Raw genomic sequence first — 22,331 nt, 5'->3', positions numbered from 1 at the left:
TACTTCTCGAAAGAGCGCCTTCCGCCGAGGAGGGCGCAGTGGGCGGGCCTGGCGGAGGGCGGGGTGGGGGTGGGGGTGGGGGTGGGGAGCGACACCGAAGGGGGGCAGGCTCTTGGCCGTCCACCTAGTGCTGCTGGAGCCCCGTGTGCCCGTGCTAGGCTCCGGAGGAACGGGAGGAGACCTGGGGGCGCCGAGGGCACGTGCCCGGGCGTTAGGGCCGAACGCTCAGAGGGCCCGGGGCTCCTGGGCGGAGGCCGACCGGGATGCCCCTGCGCCCCGCGGGCGGGGTGCTTGCGTGCCGCGCATTCCCCATTCGGTCTTGTGACCTTGAGCAAGTTGCTTACCCTCTTCTTGAACCTGTTTAGTCGCTTGAATTGATGAAGTTGTTAAGAGGGTTACAATAAAGTATGAATGTATTTGGAGACTGTTACATCTTCCCCACAGCTACTGGGCTTGACTTGCTCTGCTTTTTTGGCCTAATTCTGGCCTCTCGGTTTTGCAGGCATTTATTCTTTTACTCACAGGGCTAGCGCAGAACCGGACTTAACAAAAGGAAGTCTGGAGGAACGGAAGAAACACGCCTTGGTATCTTGCTGTATCTACTATGGCAGGGGACCTCTTGGCTGTCCTCTTGTTCTGTTCCCTCATTGAAATCTTAGCAAGAGAACCCTTAGAAGACTGCAGGGGGAGGGAGTGGAAGGGGAAAGTGCAGGGTGGTGGGGGGGGGGGTCTGTGTGTAGCTCCCAGACATATGCCTAGAATAGATTTTTGTTCATTCGCAAAGCCAGTCACGTTCGTGGGAGTTTCTCGTGTCACTCCTTCACATTTTGAAATATCATCAAGGGGCGCCTGGGTGGCTCAGTCGGTTAAGGGTGGGTCTTCACCCAGGTCATGATCTCACGGTTTGTGGGTTCTCCCATCCCTCCCAGCTGTGTGCTGACAGCTCAGAGCCTGCACCTGCTTCAGACTTTGTGCTTCTCTCTCTCTCTCTCTCTCTCTCTCTCTCTCTGCCCCTCCCCTGCTCTCTCTCTATTTCAAAAAATAAACATGAAAAAAAATTAAAACAAGAAAAAAGAAAAAGAAATACCATCAAATACAATGTAAATAAAATCAAAACAGTTCTTAATACAATCCTGGGCTATTAAATCTCAGAGTTTTCAATCTATCCGGGTTAGAAGTAACCTCCTTCTGCCGAAACCTCCCATGCTTACTTCTTTCAAGTTTTTTTTTTTTTTTTAATATTTATTTTTTTAAAGTAAGCTCTAGGCGGGGCTTCAACTCATAACCCTGGGATCAAGAGGCACTAGGGACTGAGGGGACCCCCAGTCTGAGGGGACTAGGGACTGAGTATCCCCCCAGCCTTCTCCCCCCATACGTTTTTTTTTTTAATTTTTTTTTTAATGTCTATTTTTATTTGAGAGAGAGAGAGAGATTCAGAGAAAGAAGGAGATACAGAATCTGAAGCAGGCTCCAGGCTCTGAGCTGTCAGCACAGAGTCCGACATGGGGCTTGAACCCACCAACCATGAGATCATGACCTGAGCTGAAGTCGGACACTTAACCGACTGAGCCACCAAGGTGCCCCTCCCCCCATACGTTTTAATGGCACTTTCACATTGTGTTGCGGTTGGCTTTGAGCACTTTGGCATCCCACCAACTTAAACACTCCTTGTGGCAATAACTGTTGGTTGCATTCCTGGGACCTAACATGGGGCTGACACAGTAAGTACTTGCTGGATGAATAAATACAAGAATCATTTGGTTTCCTTAAGAAGTTAGATTTTTATCTGATAAACATTCCTTGACAATTCAGTTTCAGTTTCCAATTTTTCTGTAATGTTTTATATTCATGATGGAAGAAAAACATTTGATTTAAAAACATCTAGCAAGATCTAGGGGTACCTGGGTGGTTCAGTCGGTTAAGCTTCCGACTTCGGCTCAGGTCATGATCTCCCAGTTTGTGCTTCCAGCCCCACGTCAGGCTCTGTGCTGACAGTTCAGAGCCTGGAGCCTGCTTCAGATTCTGTGTCTCTGTCTCTCTGCCCCTGCCCCCGCCCCCACGTGTGCTCTGTCTCTCTCTCCTTCTCAAAAATAAACGTTAAAAAAAAATAGCAAGATGTAGCTCAAATGTTTCTTCTTCATGACTCTACTATTCACCCAGGCAGAACTGGCTAGCCCCCCGCCCCCTCTGTTACATTTAGTTTTTGTGACATATGATGTCACACCATGCAATTGTTTACTATTTCTCCTTTTTACCCCAGTATGAACTTCTTAAAGGCAAGAACTCTTCTCATTTTTTATATTCTCAGTGCCTAGCACAGTACTGGACTTTTAGTTAGTACGCAATAAATGTTGAACAAGAGAATAAGCAGATTATCTGGCACTGTGTCCTTTATGGTGGAAGGAAGGAGTTCATTATAAAATGGTCTTATTATCATCTGGAATTGTTTGATCATCCCACGGAATCATGGAGGTTTCAATTCTCTGTTTCAGCTCAAGCAGTATAACCAAACCCTTACAGAGACCACAGGGCTGTAGATAGTGGAAATGACTTGTCTTCTGTTGAACTTGTCTCCTAACCTCCTTGCATGGCTCAGTGCCTTGACTCCTGAATGTCAGGGCATATCATGTGGCTATAATGGGCTGAGAACCTGTTCCTCCCATCCTCCCAGATGTTCCCAGTGTCCCCCCTCTTCTGTGTCTGGGGGAGGTAGCTTTATTTGCCCTGCATTGCTCTGCTGCTGGACAGGGAGCTTCAAAAATCAGACCACTGTGCCGTGAGGATTAAGCTCCTGCTACCACCATCCATCTCCAGAACGTTTTCCTCATCCCAAACTCTGTAGCCATTAAACACAGACTTCTCATTCTCTCCCATTCCAGCCCATTAGTAACCACGATTCTCCTTTCTATGAATTTGGTTACCCCGGGTTATCTCGCATAAGTAGGATCATACGGTCTGTGTCCGTTTCTGCCTGGCTTACTTCACTCGGCACCATGTTTTCAAGATTCATCCGTGTTGCAGCATGTCTCAGAATTCCCCTGCTTTTTAAGGTGGAGTAATATTACATTATGCGCGCGCGCGCACACACACACACACACACACACACACACACACCATTTTGTTTATCCCTTCATACATCGTCAGCAGACATCTGGGTTTCCACCTTTTGGCTCTGTGAAAACTGCTGCTCTGGACATTGGTGTGCAAGTAGCTGTTCAAGTCCCTGATTTCAATTCTTTGGGGTAGGGACCTAGACCCGGATTGCTGGGTCATACGATAATGCTATGTTCAGGTTTTTTTTGAGGAACCTCTACACTGTTTTGCATAGTTTTACATTCTCATCAGCCACGTTTCCCCACGTTCTCACCAGCACTTGTTATTTTCTGTTGCTGTTTTTAACAGCCATCCTCATGGGTATGAAGTGGTCCTCATGAATTTTGCACCTATGTTCATAAAAGACGTTGGTCTGTAGTGGTCTCTGTTTATAGATAGATTTAAGCATTTGGGACAGGAATAATAAAAAAAAAAAAAGTCAGGGCTGTCCTGAGGTTTCTTGGTTGTGTTGGTGAGTTTGTAGTGCCACAGAGAATCCTGGAGCAGGACCAGGTTTTAAAGGACAGGGAGGAAGGATGTGTACAAAAAGTACTGTTGTAATATTGGGAAAGTTCAGCTCACAAGGACTGTGGCCCTCCTGGAGGAGGTATATAGTTGGCAACTGAGGGAACACGATCAAAACCTGAGAACGAGTAAGAACCAGGAAGACAGATGATGGGAGCATCTGCCGTTTCTTGAGTAATGGTAAACGTTCACGAATTCCCAGCCTAAGTGTAGTAGCTGGAGTCACAGAACTGCAGGACTCTCCCGAGAGACAGAGAGAGTGACAATTGGCAAGAGGGCCAAGAACACAACCCCGAAGAACCAAAATTTAAGTACTGTGCAGCAAAGAAATAGCCAATAGAGACTGCAAAATAGGAAGCAGCAGGAGGGAATAGTATTTTGAAATCAAAGTAAAATATGGTATTTAAAAAGGAGAGCTGATTCTCCAATGTTTCAAGGAATTCCAGTGTTATTTTCCTCTTCGGTCCTCAGCCAGTGATCATGTCCATCACTGTAATTTATTAGATATCCTTTCTAGTCCCAGCAGAACCGAATTAATAGGAAAACTGGGTCAATGGCAGAGCGGGATTTATTATAAATTAACAAGCTTGTAGTGACAAGGTATGAGCATCCTTTTTGCTAACATTTCAAAGCTGACATCTAAATTAAGCCTGTTTTTATTTCAGTTGTGGAAAGTACAGATTAAGACTTAAAAATCATCTCTAAATTTATTATCATCATTTAAAAATAACACCAGGGCAAAGCCGCACCAGGACACAACAAAACCTTTTACAACCCATCAGGCGTTTTTAAAACATTTATTTAAAAAAATCAGAATGATGCGCTATATTTACTCACATATATTCCTGTTTGTTACCAGATATTTTCAGCAAACAGACATCTTTAAGCCTCTTCATCTGCTTTTATCAAACCTTCAAAGTGGCTCCTGCTGCTGTTGACAATCACAGCAGCCTGTTGGGGGTAAAGTATGGGGAGAGAAAAATAATCACGCATTCCTCAAAATTCAGAAATAATAAAACACTTGAGCGGGCAAATGTGCATTTGTATGGCACCAACGAAGGCCAAAATAGTGATGTAATTTCCATACACACTCTAAAATGAATAATATACACGTGTCCCGTTATTAGCTATTAACTCGCCAAATACTTTGTGTTAAACCCTAGAGTTTTGTGGCATAGCTATTAAACTGATGACTACTTCGTAAACATTGTAATAATTACGCGTGTTCAAAAACACAACCTTTTGGAAGTGCAGCTAAACAGTTTGGTGAAGAATCTCATGAAATCAAGTGTTAACTGACCCAACACAATTATTCTGAAGGTAGGAGGAATACAACACATGAGTTGTTATGGATATAAGGTCTTTAGAATTCATGCTCAATCATTCCTCCACACGACCTGGCATTTAGTAATCATATATATTTTGGGGGGAATCGTTTTTAAAGAATCCTGCGTGTGCATAAATGTTTTTCTCTCTCCACCCCCCCAAAAATTCTCTGAATGCAACAAATACCTTCTGAGTGGCTTCTATTTGGAGTTTTAAGAGAAACGGAGATGTGTTACATGGTCCTTGCTTGCAAGCAGTTCATTCTGTACGGGGGAAGCAGGCATAAATCCATATACACAGTCATGTGTTCTTAGGAGGGGAGGCAATGGGAGCACAGAGGTGTTGCAAATGTGGAAGTCTCCGGAGGTCATTCTAGATATTAAAGTAGGCTTTAACCCCCACATGAGGATGAATGGGCAGTGGTGATGGGAGCACACAGTGGGAACGTGGCATGAGAAGCGGCCAAGTGAAGAACAGCTCCAGAGAAAGACGTGGAGGAATGCCTTTGCAAGAAGGTGGAGTGCAGGTATGCGGTGAAATGCAAAGGTTAGGAAAATGGCTTGGAGTCAGATTGAGAGGGGCTCGGACGTGGTATTAAAGATTTGTGCCTTTATTATGTGTGTATGAGGAGCAGCTGAAGAAGAACGTAGAGTGACGTGTCCAGAATTGCTTAAAGGAAGAAGAGTCTGCCACTCTGTGAGGGAGGATTTTCCCGTGACGCAGGCCATCTATATAAAAATTTGTATTGTACTTTAAGGTCTGGGTAAACCTTAACCAAGCTTGAAATATGAGAAGTTAATCAAATTCAGGAAAAAGCAAATCCCAACAAATTTTTAATCTCGTTTTTTTTTTCCACATGACATCAGTATAATGGCCCCCCTCAAGTATGTGCAAGTTAAGATTCTAGAAGATTCTAGAGTTCCAGCACTTCATCTTATAAAGGCATGGAAATCAAGAGAAGTGAAAGGACTTAATCTAGTTATACTACTTTGTCATAAGTAGAACCTGAGTTGGATAAAGGTCTTTAGAATTCAAGCTCAATCATTCCTCCACATCACCTGGCATTAAATAATAACATATATTTGTTTGGTAATCATTTTTAAAGAATCCTAGTTTAACTGAGGAGAAGAGAATTGAATACTTCCCTCCTCCCACCCAATTTTTAACCCTCATATATTAAAATACACATTTTTTTTCCAGTGGAGGTAATCTGTTTTCACAAACAGAGAAGAACATGTATAACTATTTTGGCTGTAAATAAATGTTGTGGTTAAAAAATTGAAGATGATGGCAGAATAGCATTTTTTTACATTTAAAATCTCCCTGAATTTTCCTTTTTTTCTTAGCGAAGTGAAAGAAATTTCAGACTAGTCTTATGATAGACATTCTTAAAATAAGGAAGACAAAATTAATTGATTTATGTTATCTGTAGCTGTAAAAAAAAAATTGTTGAGTACCTCACAGCAAAGAAATGCTGCCAATGAGCATAAAGACGTATATAAAAATAAGACATGGTCCCACCACTAGTGGCTTATAATCAAATAGGATTTGGAGCACTTGATAGATACTTTATTCCTTACTGAAAGCAAATTTCAGTAATGTTATCTCTATTTAGATATATATGCTAATTCACTTATATGTATAAAGAACAAAGAATTGTATGTAACAATCGCTATATATTTTTCAATGAGAGAAAATCATTTGGGAAGAGAAAAATGCGGAAGCTAGAAGCAAAACAAACTTAAATGTTAGTTATTATCAATACTGAAGATAAATACTACATATAGTAGTAGAAGAAAGTGAGACTGAAATGGTTACATCTTTACTGAAATTTTAATTCCTTTTTATTTACTGTGGATTATTTTGAAGCAGATCAAGATGATTTCAAGTTGGTAAAAATAAAGTGAAATTCCAAGATACATTAATGAAAATGACTTCACTGGAAAAGTATGAAATGGGAAGAGACATATGTGTTGGATATAAAGGATTTGGTCAGATTATGGAGGGTCTTAATGCTCGAGATAAGGCATGGCGACTCCATTCTAAAAGTTGGATTAAAGACCATTCAAATTTATTTAAAATGTACGAGACAAAAAAAAAAAATGCCGTAAAGAAAAATCTACTTTTAGAAGATTCAAGAGCACTGGACTGGGTTGTTGTGAAGATAACATAAGGCATTTGCTGTATACCTAATTAGAATATAATAACTGCCAATTATAATAATAATTAGGAGATCTGTATTTTTTTTTTTAATTTTTTTTTTCAACGTTTTTATTATTTATTTTTGGGACAGAGAGAGACAGAGCATGAACGGGGGAGGGGCAGAGAGAGAGGGAGACACAGAATCGGAAACAGGCTCCAGGCTCTGAGCCATCAGCCCAGAGCCTGACACGGGGCTTGAACTCACGGACCGCAAGATCGTGACCTGGCTGAAGTCGGACGCTCAACCGACTGCGCCACCCAGGCGCCCCTGGAGATCTGTATTTTTATCCAGGCTCTGCCATCAAGTGACCTATGAGCATGAACATCTCTACTTCTCTGGCCCTCTGTTTCACAACATGTAAAATAAGAACGTTAAACCAGATGATCCCAAGGAGTCTTCAGGTTTAAAAATTCCAGTTATTCATGTTGAATCCAGAGATCAAGGAATAGTACTCAGTACTTAAGCAGTGTTTTTACCCCCAAGCCCCTCAAAGAATAAAGCTAAACAAACTTTTCATGGTCCAGTTTGCATATTTTGATCCAGTCTTTACTTAATTTTAAAAGTTATAAAACATGAAAACCCAAGAGTCCCCCAAAGTGGTCCCAATGCAGAACACTTGGGAATTTAAGAACACAATATTATTTTAAATATATTTAACAACTCAATTCACACAGATTGACAGATGCAATGGAAAAGTAGACCACCAACAGATTCTGATTAAACTCCACAATCTGAAAATTTCATAGAAAAACAATAAGCCACTGCATATTCATACATCACATTAAAATATATATTTAAAGTATACATCCTCTTTTAAATGGCAGTGATTATACATTAGTGCAACCACAGAGCACTTGTAAACTTTTTTTTTTTGTGGTTCAACATCACCCATGTCCATGGGTGATGACACCCATGGACAACAAATTCTGTCTGTTCAACTCCACTGTCTTTCTTGGGTCTAAGCGTTTTGAGTTTTCCTATGTTGAGAGTTATAGCCTCTACCTACAACTGTATCCATCTATCCAGAAATGCCCACTGTCTGTGGGTGTGGGAGCAGGTGGTATACAGGTCAATCTGAAGAAATCTCTCACCTTTCTAAAGTAAGAAAAAGGGTATGATCTGATAATTAGAGACATAACCATATATCACAGGCAATTTATACTTCTCACTAGGCAGGAAGCTTTGTCAAAATGGAGTAAGGTTCAGGCCAGAGACGGCTTCAGTATGATTCCTTAGTTATCTCTCCTTCAGGCCTTTAGTGTTAAGGAAGGGAAGATAAGAAAGGATGCTTGTCAAAAGTGGCTGACATCATCTCAGCCTTGCTTTTAAAATGCCACAGTTTAAAATTCAAAGGCTGATAATGATAATAACAAGTTGCTTTATGAAAAGCAACTTAAGCATAAGCAACTCAAGCAACTTAAGCTGTCCGCTTAAGCGTTAATCAAACAAGTTGCATGTTCTTATATATCGAGATTCTCAGGAGCAAGCAGCAAACTCTGGTCGCAATGGCATATGTAATGAAGCAAACACTCTTCTCTGCTTTCATCAAGACTCGGTCTGTGGCTGGCAGGAAGTCCTAAGCGTGTGCAGTGGAGTGCTGACCAGTAACACAGATCTAACTAAAGACGGGACACAGACAGAAGGGAGCTTCTTTCCTTGAAATCCAAACATCATGTCAAATTGACGTTTTTTGGTCCTCTTGGCAAGAAAAGGTACATCAACTTCCGTCACCACTAGGGAGACTCAAAATGTTTATTTATGAATTTTCAGTCACCTCCCTTTAATTTACAGTATGTGCATGTTAACAACAACAATGAATCCCCGAGTTTCAGCTGAAAATACAACAGTTTCAATGTATTTCTTAATCACTAAGTATGTATGTATTCTTCCACATTCCTATTGTCTACTTCAGGTCTGAGATGCCCCCTTGTGGCACTTTTCTAAGTAGGCTCCTCAGCACAGAATAGCATCTCAAAGGTCAAATCTTCTGGCCCAAGGGAAGTGCTCAGGATTCAATCTTCTTGAAAATTCTGTGCTGGGTCTCACTGGGTGGCCTTGTGTAATCCAACCAGATTGCTTTTGAACAAAAAGAGGAGTCAAAGAGAACTTGGGTTTCCAGAGAAAAATAAAGTGCTGCCCCCTATAAATCACAGTCTCTGTGGAGTACAGTGTCTTCCTAAAGAGGTAGAAATAATAGGGGTGTGTGTTGTAGGTGCCCATATTTCAATGATACTGAACACTGTATCTTTAAGGGCTGCATCTTTAAGGGCTTAAAATGGACTGACTCCACTCATCTCTCTGATTTTTTCATAAGTAAGCCAGAACACCAGTGACCAAGGGGTCTGAAAGATTAACCAAAGAAGTTAGTGCATATTTCAAAGCGATTATGAATATTCTACATATACGCATATACATCTTTGAATGACCAAGTCATTTTGAATCCACTTAGGCTGCAAACAAATATTTTGGTATTTCACCTTTAAAGAGCACTTTATAATTGACGAAACATTTTCATATCTTATTTTTCATAGATTTCTCTGAACAATTTACAATAGAAAGGAAAGGTACTGACACCCCTATTTTACAGATGAGGGCACTGAGGCTTGGCAATCGAATACCTATTAACATATGATAGAGCTAGACTACAGGCTTCTGGCTTCCATTCTAGGGTTCTTTTCACTGAACCATTACTAGCTAAAAGGCTAGGACTCGCCATGCCTGAATTCTAGGCTGGGCTCTTCTGTGTGTACTTTCTGTGTGGAGATGGACAAGGAGACATTTAAGAACTTGAAACTGAAGACAGAAGATTAGCCCCTGAGATGTAAACCATAAACTCAACACCTGATCTCTCACAAAGTGGACAGAAAAATTCCCATTAAAGAGAGAAAAGAGCTTCCAGCTCAGGGAGACATGCTTATCTTGATATAACTGTGTCAAAAGGAATTAAAGGGAAGGGGGTTATTCAACAATAGAAGATATAAACGTGGAAGGAAATCACAGAGGAAACACTGGAAGGAATCGTCAGGGAAAGAGTATCTTGGATCCAGTTCCTGTATGGTTTGGTTCATAGGTTATAGGTAATATAGATCAGAGAAAAACTATCACACTAGAATCAAAATAGAAGCCTGAGCAATTAGACTATAAAATGCATTTGGTTAGACACTTTGTGACGCAATATTTAGGTCACGTGTTTAGAAATACGGAGTATGTTATAGGAGACGGAGACTTTACTGGTGGGTTTAGGAGAACACATCTTGATTAGTTAAATGTGTCAAGACGGACACAAAATAAAGAAGGTGAAGCCATGACGATATCATATTCTTGTGACAACAAAAATCAAGTGAGCCACGGATATAATTGCAATCAGATCAAGGAATTAGAGGTCTTGGTTAAGACTGGACTATATAATCATTCCTAACTGTTCTGGTAATCAGACTTCTGTACGCGAATGAAAGAAATATTAATTAGGGATTGAGCAAAGCAAGGCCATACTGCTTTCACGTAGTGGAAGGGACTGGGCTTGAGTTTAGCTGGCCTCTGAATGGGAGTTGGACAGGGAGAGCATACAGCCACTAACAGGGGTACTACATAGATGGGATCCTTGGAGCGTCTGCGCAGGATCACATGTAGGTGGTGCATGTGCACTTGGTTTTTCTTCACCAGTATAGTTATACTGCCGTAAAGAATCCAAGTGAATATGAACCCATGTGGTCTGCTCTGGTCTGGCTATTGCTGTGACTGCTCAAAAGAGTCCTTCTCCATGCCTTTCACTGTGGGGCTGAACACATAAGGGCTCTTGGGATGATATTCTTAAATACTAAGATTACAAATAAGCTCTTCCTGTTATCTTTCTGTGTGCAGCAAGCAGCCTCCTGATTGTAACCTGCCTTCACGTACAGCTTGAATTTAGGAAGCACACTGTCCAAAGGACTTCAGCGCCTGGATCACTTGCCAAGTGTGTTTCTCAGTGTGAAGGGGCCAGTGCCGTGGTCTGATCGTCAGTTTCAACGAGTACGGTCGAAGTGAATCTGTATTTGCAAGGCCAATTTACTTGCAGGTTTCATGAGTCAGGTTTCTAAGCTCAGGGTCCTGCACTGTGGCAGACCAACAAGGCAGTGCCACCCTGGAGATCTCTGCTGGTTAGCCAGCTGTTTGGGGAACATCTCTCTATCAGCACGCACTCTTTTCCCTGACGACTTCCATAGCTACCTGCAGGATCTTGAGAGATTCACTACACTGTATGAGCTAGGAGCATGGCTTCAGAGCTGAACAGACCCACAGCTAGTTCCCAGCTCTGCCACATACCAGCTAAATGAACTTGGGCAAGTGTCTCATCCTTTGAGCCATGTTTTTCTCATCTGAAAAATGAGGATAACACCACCTGTTTTACTAGGTTCTCAAAGACTTCGCACAGTGCCTGTCCTATGTGAAGTACTCTTTTTTTCTCATTTATATTCCCTGAGTCTCACGCATAAAGAGAATGGGTCAGATTCAGTGGTCTCGGTATTCCTTTGGACTTGGATATTCTCCCTGCCCTCACACCTCCTGCCCCTGATTTTTTCACCAATGGCCTCACCATCCTCACAGTCTCCCACACTAGACATACAAAAGTTCCATTTCCTTTGTTCCCTCCTCACCTTTTACATAGAGTCAGTTAAGTCCTGTGGAGTTAACCGTATATGTCTCTAGAATATATCTTTGCTCCATTTTTACAATCATCTCCAGGATAGAGTGCGGATAAAACTTCCTTTCTTGGGTCCTGGCTTTAAATGTATCTTCTATATTGCTGCCAAAGTAGTCCTGTCCTCAAACAAACCTGAGTACTTTCCTCCCATGATTAAACAGCTGCTTGCTTGCTCCGGGGTTTTACCTAAACCAGCAAACTGACCCCAGTAAGGTCCTTTTATAACCCAGTCCATAGAGATTTCTCTAGAATTCTGTCCCACCACGTCTCCCCTGAGGACCTATTCTCCAGCTACACCGAATTTTCTGCAGTTGCCCCAACCTACTGGGTCCACGCATGAGTTGTTCCCTAGGCTCATACTGCTTTTCTTGATAAATGCCTACTGATCTTTCAAAGCTCGGATCAAACGTGCCTCTGCAGAAGACTTTTGTGCCTTCCCAGTCAGAGCCATGTTTACTTCACTACCCGTGTTCCCAACACATTTTGTTTCTACCACTAGTAGAGCAGTAATACAAACTGCTTAGTAAGACCATGTCCTCTGGAGTCAGACTTGCTGGGTTTGCCTCCCTGATGCCACTAATTGATAACTACCTAGCCTGGCTGAGTTCTTTATACTCTAAGCTTTTGTTACTCCTCTCTAAGAGAGAAATCACAATAACCTACTGAAGAGACTGTTGGGAGAGTTCAGTGAGTTAATCCGTGAAAATGATGAGCACGGTGTTGGTGCTCTTACCAAGTGATTTAATAATGTTAACTTTATTATTTCTGTAATTTTCACTATTTACATGTCTACATTTTCCATCACATTATAAGCTCCTCTCAGGCAAAAAACTTATTCCCTAGGGCTACCAGCACTTACGATAGTGCCTGGTTCGTGGCAGGCCAAATCAAAATCCTCCTTTCCGTTAAGAAACATCCATAGATTTGAGATAATTTCAAGATATAATCTAGACAATCAAAATAAGGTTTTACACTTGGGTACACTTTTGGAACAGCTATTGCCCAGGGCTTTGGCTATTAAATCTATGTTAATAGATACCTACTATTGCTTGGTGATGTCACTTATTCTCAGAGCTTCAATTCCCATCTATATGTAGACAGTGCTCCCCTCTAAATCTCCATCCCCATATTTTCTGTAAGATCCAGATCAATATACGAAGCTAGTTATCTAGACCTCTGTTCTTAGATGTCCTATGAGTATTCAAAACTTAACAAATCTAGAGCTAAACTTGTGATTCTACCATGAAATCATCCCTACAAATGATCTCCGTGTTAGGATATTACATCATCCGTTGCTCAGGTTGGGAATCCGGGAATGAAACCCAGCATTTCTTGCCTTCTTTGACCATTTTCCCCTCCTCATCCAGTCATGCTTGTCATGCTTCCAGCTCCTTGCTTTCTCCTAAATTATTTTGTAGATCTATCTTTTTCTTTCCCCATTGTGGTACTCTAGTCCACACTATCATTATGTCTCATCTACTACTGTTCCTGGCCTTTCTCTAATCCACATGGCAGCTGGAATGATCTTTTTATTTATTTATTTATTTATTTATTTATTTATTTTATTTATTTAAAAAAAAATTTTTTTTTCAACGTTTATTTATTTTTGGGACAGAGAAAGACAGAGCATGAACGGGGGAGGGGCAGAGAGAGAGGGAGACACAGAATCGGAAACAGGCTCCAGGCTCTGAGCCGTCAGCCCAGAGCCTGACGCGGGGCTCGAACTCCCGGACCGCGAGATCGTGACCTGGCTGAAGTCGGACGCTTAACCGACTGCGCCACCCAGGCGCCCCGGAATGATCTTTTTAAAAATACACGTATCATCAAGCCGGTGCCCCTCACTCTTATGGGTCCTATGACTCTTCCCACACTGATCTCTGCCTCTCTCTGGCCTCACCTAGTACCTCTCTCCTCCATGTCTTCATGCCTCGGCCGGCTGGGTTTCCTTCAGTTCCTCGAACTCCTCATGTTCTCTGTCCATTCCAATGATTCCCTCTACCTAGAATGTTTTTTCTGCTCTTTTTTACCTGGCTAAGTCCTACCCATTCTTCAAAACTCAATTCTGAAGTCCATTGTCCATGGAGGTATTCTTAATCTCCAGGCCTAGGCTGTATGCCCTTGCTATATCTTGCCATAGCACCTTGCACTTTTCCTCTACCACTCATCACTTCCAGTTTTTTATTCAGTGTTTGGCCTTATCAAACCAGCAGCTCTGGCACTAGAGCAGGGGGTGAGACTCTTCTGTTCATCCCCCCAAACCAGGCATTGAGTACAGGGCTTTGCATGGAGTAGGTGCTCAATAAATATTATCACATTGTGTAAAGTATTGATTGTTTGAATTTCTAAATGCACGACTCAGTCTTTCAAATATGTTCCAACTTACAAAGTCCTTGAGTACCCTGTGTTTATTATATATGTTGTTACTTGAATAAGTTTCACACTACATCTTTGTTCACCTCCATAAAAAATAACATCCAGACCTAATAAAAATGACATAAGGCTTTCTTACGAAGCAGAGCTTTGTGGTGATAAGTATTAATGGATAATGCAACATTTGCCATCAAAGTAACAAAAATTTGTTTGAAACAGTAACATTTCCATAGGAATGGTCTCTAGCATAAAATCTTTATACCTGTCCCAAACTACAGTACTTTGACTAAATAGACCACTAAAGGTTTTTAAATTGCAGGAAAACCCTCTCCTCTGGCTTTATAACAACAGAATATCAACTTATTTATTTCTGGATGTAACTGAATTATTTTACTTTATTCTACCAAGAAAGGTAACAGGACTCTGAGGAGAGGTAAAAAGAAAACAAAAAAAGATATAAAAAAGAGAAAGAATTGTGGTTTGGGGGTAGAGCCATGCTAAAAACCAAAAGAGAAAGGGGAAAATATTTACAGATTAAAAGCAATTTAAGTACAAAGAAAACAAAAACAAAGGAAAAACCTGACGTTACCATTCTCAGCCAAGACGGTAAAAAGCCTTTATATAGACTCATGAATCCTTCTCCTTGAACAGCCTGAATCAAGCAGTCAGTTGATGATTTATACAAAAGTCCCCTAAAAAGGAAAGAAGACAGTTCTAAATTTCTTGTGTGTAAATGGATGTGTAAAGAAAACGTAAATAAAAAATAGTCTAAGCAAACATACTCTAATGAAACTTAAATATTTTCTGCTAGCTTAGAACAAATAATATTTGTAGTTCAGTATATATAAATCACCTCTTTTGAGTTTAAAGGTATTTTCTTTAGATGTCTAAGGCTGACTCTTCTGATTCATCCCACCCTTAGTCTTATACTTAGAATTCGCTCTACCTGATCTCTTCCAGAGAGAATATAGTGTTTTATATCAAATCAAATTCTCCGTGTTACCTGTAAGTCATAAGCTTCTGAAGAAAGTGCTCTGTAAATTCTCAGCAGAGTATATTTTCATAAACTCTTTGAAAACAATAAAATCACAATAAATACCTTGTGTCTAAATAATATGATCATTAAATTAGTTTATAGCCTCAAATGCACAGTATTTTTCCATCAGACAAAGAGCAAGTAATTACATACAAACAGTTTGCTGGTTGAACACACGAACACACGTATTCATTTCTAACAAGAATAAATGCAGGGAAACATCTTAAAGAAACATTATTATTACAGACATTCGAACACGTGAATAGTGAAGACTTTCTATCTACCTTCCTTGTTTATCTCGTGGTTGATTCATTATTCGGCTTTTGATGACATCAGCAGGTGTTCCCAGAATAGAAGCTACCAGGCCAGAACATAAACTGTAAATACAAAGAAATGAATTTGAAAGATAATAAACATAGGGGTTTCTAAATTTTGAGAAAGGGAAATTTGATACGTAGACAGAAAGAATGTATGTATCATTGTATTATTCTTCATAATGATCTTCGTTTACCTTAAAGTCAATGCTTAATGAATTCACTAAAGAGGTAGAAAAAAGAAAAACTAAAAATAATGTCCAGTCAACAAGTATACACGGAACACCTGCTGGTGGCAGGCACTCTTCTAGGCAGTGGGGAAGACACACCCGGTCCTGTCCCTGAGGCACTTAGTTGGGAAGAGGCAGAGAGGAAATGAATAATTTCAGATGCAGGTAAGTGCAATAAAAAAAAAAAAAAAAAGGGCCAGTGTGCTAGGGAGTAACTGGGTGACAGGCAGCTGGGGAGAGGCTCTGGGGCAGCAGCAGAACCGAGACCTGAATGGTGAGAAGCATCCGTGTGAAGACACGGAGGAAGAATGTTGTGGGCAAGAGGAACAGCCCAGGAGAAGCCGTGAGTCAGAAAGTGCCCTTGGTGTGCTTAACGGCCAGAAGGCGGCCAGCATGGCTATGGCGTCCTGAAGGAGGGAGGCCAGCCATGTGAAAGACTAAAGAAGCAGGCAGAGATCAGCCCATGAAGGTTATTTAAGGAGTCTGATTTTATCCTAGATATGAAAGGAAGTCATCGAGAGGATCGGAAGCAAGGGAATCACCTACTTTGGTTAATAGTTAACAAATAAGAAAAAGTTCACTCTGACCACTGTTTAAGCCTCACTTCACTAAGCTGTTTGATTTGAATATAATAACCTTACCTTTTCCTGCCAGCCTAAAGGATCTTTCTAAAATACAAGTCTAACTATGTCATTTTTCCCTACTTAGAGGCATCTAAGACTCGTTCCCTATTACCTGATTTAGCTTCTACACTGGCTGCCGCACACATTACTCCAAAATCACATCCCTCTTTGCCCATTGTGCTCTAACAACATAACTAAGTGTAGTTCTCTCTACTCCCCATACTATGTAACACCTCCGTGTCTTCAGTTCTTCCATTTGGAATGTCCTGCACCCCCATCTAGTAGGAAAATTCCTGTTTTTCCTTGAATCTATGTTCAGGCATAAGGGCTAGGAAGTTTAGGCTTATCCCTTCTTCCTTTATCCACCAAGGCTAATCACTCCTTCTTGAAAATGGCGTGTCAGTTACTCAGAAAAGACAAAATGGATGTGGTCAGCCTACTGCAGAGTAAATCAAGATTCTGAGAAGATACTGAGAAGTTAATCAAGAGACTGAGAAGTGAAGAAACCACCAGCAGTTCATTATATATGTGGGCATGAGAGGCAATTACAGAGCATGAGCATCCACACACTGAAAACCCATGAACTTTTTGAAACTTTTCCATGAGAAAGACATACGATGAGTAAAAGGGTGGTTGACCTGAGTCATAGAGAATGGAAGTCCCATGTCCCAGAAGCCGAATCCGCAGACTGGGATCCTGGCAGTAAGCGTAACGGCTTATAAACATAAACAGCCAATGGAAAGCTGGAAAGGAAAACCGTGGAAAACTTTTAGGTCCTTCCAGGACATCAAATACCTCACAAAGACAGGGACCACTGGCTTCTGTGCCAAGGCTTTTGAAATCTCTGAAGGCTCTATGGCAGGAAGTTGAAGCTACCTTAGGAATTTTCATACTCTCTCTCACTCTAGGAAGTACCCAGACTCTGTCTCCCTCTTTCCAGCCGGGATTTATAATTCAAAGGAGAAAATTACTTTAGAAATACTTGAATTTGAGAGAAGGAAATCATAGAACCTATTTCATATTACAGCAAATGACCCAACTGTATGTCATGTACGTACAGCCTATTTCATATGCTACAGCAAATGACCTAATAACTCTCTTGCGTCTCTGTCCACATAACAGCCACTGTCTATGTGGGAAGAGCTCTTGTTTCACCATATGCTTTCCAGTAGGTGCACACAACTGCTCTTTTCATATTCTTTCCTATTAGTTCAGATTCTTTGAAAGCTTAATACCATCAGTTTTAATACACCTTCATATTTTCACACAGAAAATCTTAACTAACACCTAAGGACATAGTGTGCTTTGGCTAGACTTCTTTAAAAAAATAAACATTGAAAGAGCAAATAATGTGTTAAAGAGGCCTCAAGTAAGATGGTATCTGGGGTCAAAATGAAAAGATAGGGCAATAAAAGGAACATGGATTTTGCTCAAGCTACTTGCACTGAAATGGACGTTGCTGCTTTTTGCCATTGGCCTTTATCGCTCCTTGCTAGTAATACCCCCAGATGAAGCCCAGGCCACAGCTGAAGTGATAATGGACAGAAAGTGACCGGGTGAGTCTTCTCCAGAAGGCCCAATGGCTATCTGCAAGACCAGTGTCAGATATTCCATCAGCACTGTTTCAGAGAAAGTGATCCTCTCAAGGATGAACTAAATAATCATGCTCATGTACCATCTTCACAGAGAGTAAACTAGCCAGTTTTACCTCTCAATAGCCTCATGATTTGAAAAGAAGAAAAAAGGCGTGCCTGGGTGGTTCAGTCAGGTAAGAGTCCAGCTCTTGGTTTCGGCTCAGGTCGTGATCTCACGGTTCTTGAGACTGAGCCCCACTTTGGTCAGAAAGCAGAGCCTGATCAGAGCCTGCTTGGGATTCCCTCTCCCTCTTCTCTCTCTCTCTCTCTCTCTCTCTCCCCCCCTCCCTCCCTCCCACTCAATCCTCTCAAAAAAAAAAAAAAAACATTAAAAAAATAAGAAAAAAAAAGATTATTCTGGCCTTTCTGTTCTTTATCATCGCCTGACCATTAATTCAACTCTCCACTGTTCCTCTGCTTTCTTTATTAAACATAACTTGTCACCTGCTTTCTCAGCTCACTAAAATCCTGACTTGTCTTTTACTGTTCCTGCTCTACCCTGGGAGAGGTACTTTTACTTACACCATTTTTAAAAACTGTGGTTAAATACACACAGCACAAAATTTACCATTTTGACCATTTTTAAAAAAAAATTTTTTTTTCAACGTTTATTTATTTTTGGGACAGAGAGAGACAGAGCATGAACGGGGGAGGGGCAGAGAGAGAGGGAGACACAGAATCAGAAACAGGCTCCAGGCTCTGAGCCATCAGCCCAGAGCCTGAGGCGGGGCTCGAACTCACGGACCGCAAGATCCTGACCTGGCTGAAGTCGGACGCTTAACCGACTGCGCCACCCAGGCGCCCCCATTTTGACCTTTTTTTTTTTTTTTAATTTTTTTTTCAACGTTTATTTATTTTTGGGACAGAGAGAGACAGAGCATGAACGGGGGAGGGGCAGAGAGAGAGGGAGACACAGAATCGGAAACAGGCTCCAGGCTCTGAGCCATCAGCCCAGAGCCTGACGCGGGGCTCGAACTCACGGACCGCGAGATCGTGATCTGGCTGAAGTCGGACGCTTAACCGACTGCGCCACCCAGGCGCCCCCATTTTGACCTTTTTTTTTCTTTTAATTTTTTTTTTTCAACGTTTATTTATTTTTGGGACAGAGAGAGACAGAGCATGAACGGGGGAGGGGCAGAGAGAGAGGGAGACACAGAATCGGAAACAGGCTCCAGGCTCCAGGCCATCAGCCCAGAGCTTGATGCGGGGCTCGAACTCCCGGACCGCGAGATCGTGACCTGGCTGAAGTCGGACGCTTAACCGACTGCGCCACCCAGGCGCCCCCATTTTGACCTTTTTTTTTTTTTTAATTTTTTTTTTCAACGTTTATTTATTTTTGGGACAGAGAGAGACAGAGCATGAACGGGGGAGGGGCAGAGAGAGAGGGAGACACAGAATCAGAAACAGGCTCCAGGCTCTGAGCCATCAGCCCAGAGCCCGACGCGGGGCTCGAACTCCCGGACCACGAGATCGTGACCTGGCTGAAGTCGGACGCTTAACCGACTGCGCCACCCAGGCTCCCCCATTTTGACCATTTTTAAGTGCGCAGTTCAGTGCTTATACCATTTTTATTTATATCAAACTCATTTTTCCCTCGGTGTCGATGGCTCATATAAAGCTCTCTGATTGTACAGCTGCAGTCCCCTTCAAGCCTCCATGAGCATTCATTTTATTCTATGACACAGTATCCAGAACTTCCAGATCACACAGCACTGTTTACTTACTTAGAGTTCATGGTTAGCAAATTTTGAGCTGCCTCATATACCACACATATTCATATCAACCCATTAAAAAACCTGATCTGGTGGGTAGAGCTCAAAAATGTACCAAATGCCCTAAAAACTGAATGAGAGAATTCATTTTCCTAAAACCTGAATTAGAGAATAATCAGACTATGTTATTTCAGATTAGGGCTGGAATATATATAGCTGAAAATCTTACGTCTTTCCAAAAAAGACAGACCTGTTTGGTGGAGTAGTATACGGTAGGAAGATTTACACTCGCTGGGAAATCCATGGTTCTTTGGTTAGAAGTGTGGTACTTCAGAAACCATTTGGATAGAAAGACAATGAAAAGGAAAGAGTGGCAATATCAGTGTAGGACCCCAGGACAGCTCTGAATATCCTGCTCCTAGAGTAGATCATAACACTGGAACACACAGTGTCTTGAAACATGAGAGAGTCTCACAAGATGACCTGACTAGGTCGAAATGGGAGACGAACGACTCCTGGGCAGAGTGAACAGCATGAACAAAGACAGTGCAGGAAAGATGGTAAGGGTGGGTACAGATGTAATACTTATGTGTACAAGGATGGAAGTAAGAAGCAGAAGGAAGCTGAAATCCTGAGTTTCCTCTGAAAGAGGAGGCCAGACTATTGGCTACGGAAAGTATGGTGTAGCTTGGGAACACATGTGGGTGAGAATTTGGAATGGAAAGGATGGTAAGCAAAGACATATACAGAGATTGCCCTAGTAGCACTAAGGATAACACTTATATTTAAAGTGGAGGAATAAAGAAAAGCTACTCAAGGAATATTAAGGTGAATCTGAAATGAGGAATGACTTCTATCTCTATATCGCCAAATGTCATTGGTTTGACACTATTAATATACTTTTGGGGTTCTTTAAATGGCATAAAGGGTCCTGGAATTTGGACACATGATCAGAAGCTAAATAAAATCATTATAATGTTCAGGATACTAGATATTTATAAAGTAACCACTCCAATGGATAATTTGAAATTGTGTTGCAAAGAGATTAAGGTACTGCTCCTTCCTGGAGTGTTCTACTTCCTGTCTCTGTCAAGACTCCAGCCCTTCAAAACACTTAGCTAATCCTGTCTTCTTTATAGGCCCCTCCAGATGGTTACTTTTTTCTTCCTCTTCGAATGCTACAGTAAGTAGTCACTTTCTTTCAGCATTTACCTTATGTTGTTTTTATACTTGTCTTGCTTTCCCCTCGGTCAACTTCTTGCAAAGGAGCCTGGGTTACCTTCTGTACCCACTGCAGAGCCCTGCAGGTGCCTTTATCAAAAAGATGCTCAAACATATCTGTGGGACTGAATTTGAGAACTGAATCACCAGAATCTGACCCCAGGAGGGTCCCATCAAGGTGCAAATATTCGGGAAGGTTTAATATGAAACATTCTGCACCTCTGTCTCTCCCCCGTTTTAACTGCAACTATTTTTTTTTAATTTTAATAATCTATCTTTTAATGTATTTTTTTTACATTTATTTATTTTTGATAGAGAGAGACAGAGAACAGTGGGGGAGGGGCAGAGAGAGAGGGAGACACAGAATCCAAAGCAGGCTCCAGGCTCCGAGCTGTCAGCACAGAGCCCGACGCGGGGCTCAAACTCACAAACTGCGAGATGATGAACTGAGCCGAAGTCGGACACTCAACCGACTGAGCCACCCAGGCGCCCCAATAATCTATTTATTTTTAAATTTACATCCAAGTTAGTCAGCATATAGTGCAACAATGATTTCAGGAGTAGATTCCTTAACGCCCCTTACCCATTTAGCCCATCCTCCCTCCCACAACCCCTCCAGCAACCCTGTTTGTGCTCTGTATTTAAGAGTCTCTTATGTTTTGTCCCCCTCCCTGTTTTTATATTATTTTCGCTTCCCTTCCCGTATGTTCACCTGTTTTGTATCTTAAAGTCATCATATGAGTGAAGTCATGAGATATTTGTCTTTTCTCTGACTAATTTCACTTAGCATAGTAACTGCAACTATCTTTAAGAAAATTGTCCTTTGTAAAGAAAATCTGTCCTTTGTATTATCACCTTACTCTAAGGGTAATATCACTAGATTCTCAATCAAAAGAGACAGAAGGTTAGAATTGATGCCAAATATGCAAGGAAAGTGACACACAAAAAAATCAATCAAACTAAAATAATCACTTACCTTGATAAACCATGAGTCGTGATATTGTCCTCAAGTGGTGTATTCAGTACCAAATAGTGTTTCACTGTATCATAAGTGGTTAAATCTGGCAATTAAAAAGAAAAAGAAGGCTGGAATATTCATTCATTGAACAACAAATGTCTTTCATGTTGTGAATATGTTCGGCTGGGGGCGGGAATGAAAGACACCATTATTGTTCTCAAGCAGAGGAAAGCAAGCCACGGATGGAGGGGGAGGAGAAGAGGAAGAGAGACAGACACTCAATTATATCGTTTGAACATCTGAATCCAGCTAAGCATAAAGTCAGCTCAACTGGTGGCCTTTCTCAGTATTTGAGCTGATAAATTCCTTTTTTTAATCCTAATTTAAGTTGAGTTGCAATTC

General features: G+C 41.5%; 1 protein-coding gene across 6 annotated transcripts in view; it reads right to left on the bottom strand.

Moving 5' to 3' along the window:
* Positions 1 to 7,671: 7,671 nt before the first annotated feature.
* Positions 7,672 to 22,331, bottom strand: part of SLC25A27 (solute carrier family 25 member 27) — a 29,370-nt gene continuing 14,710 nt past the window's right edge. Inside the window, exons 6-9 of one of the 6 annotated variants that reach the window (XM_043591591.1) lie at positions 21,948 to 22,032; positions 15,522 to 15,614; positions 14,791 to 14,893; positions 7,672 to 9,223 (exon numbers count right to left, since the gene is read on the bottom strand). In XM_043591591.1, the coding sequence (XP_043447526.1) occupies positions 9,119 to 9,223; positions 14,791 to 14,893; positions 15,522 to 15,614; positions 21,948 to 22,032 (386 nt within the window). In that variant the 3' untranslated portion in view covers positions 7,672 to 9,118. The other 5 variants (XM_043591593.1, XM_043591592.1, XM_043591596.1 and 2 more) reach the window with 5 other exon arrangements.

This window comes from Prionailurus bengalensis, chromosome B2 (genome assembly GCF_016509475.1).
Source record: "Prionailurus bengalensis isolate Pbe53 chromosome B2, Fcat_Pben_1.1_paternal_pri, whole genome shotgun sequence".
NCBI lineage: Eukaryota > Metazoa > Chordata > Mammalia > Carnivora > Felidae > Prionailurus > Prionailurus bengalensis.
This window is presented reverse-complemented; position numbering and strand designations above follow the sequence as displayed.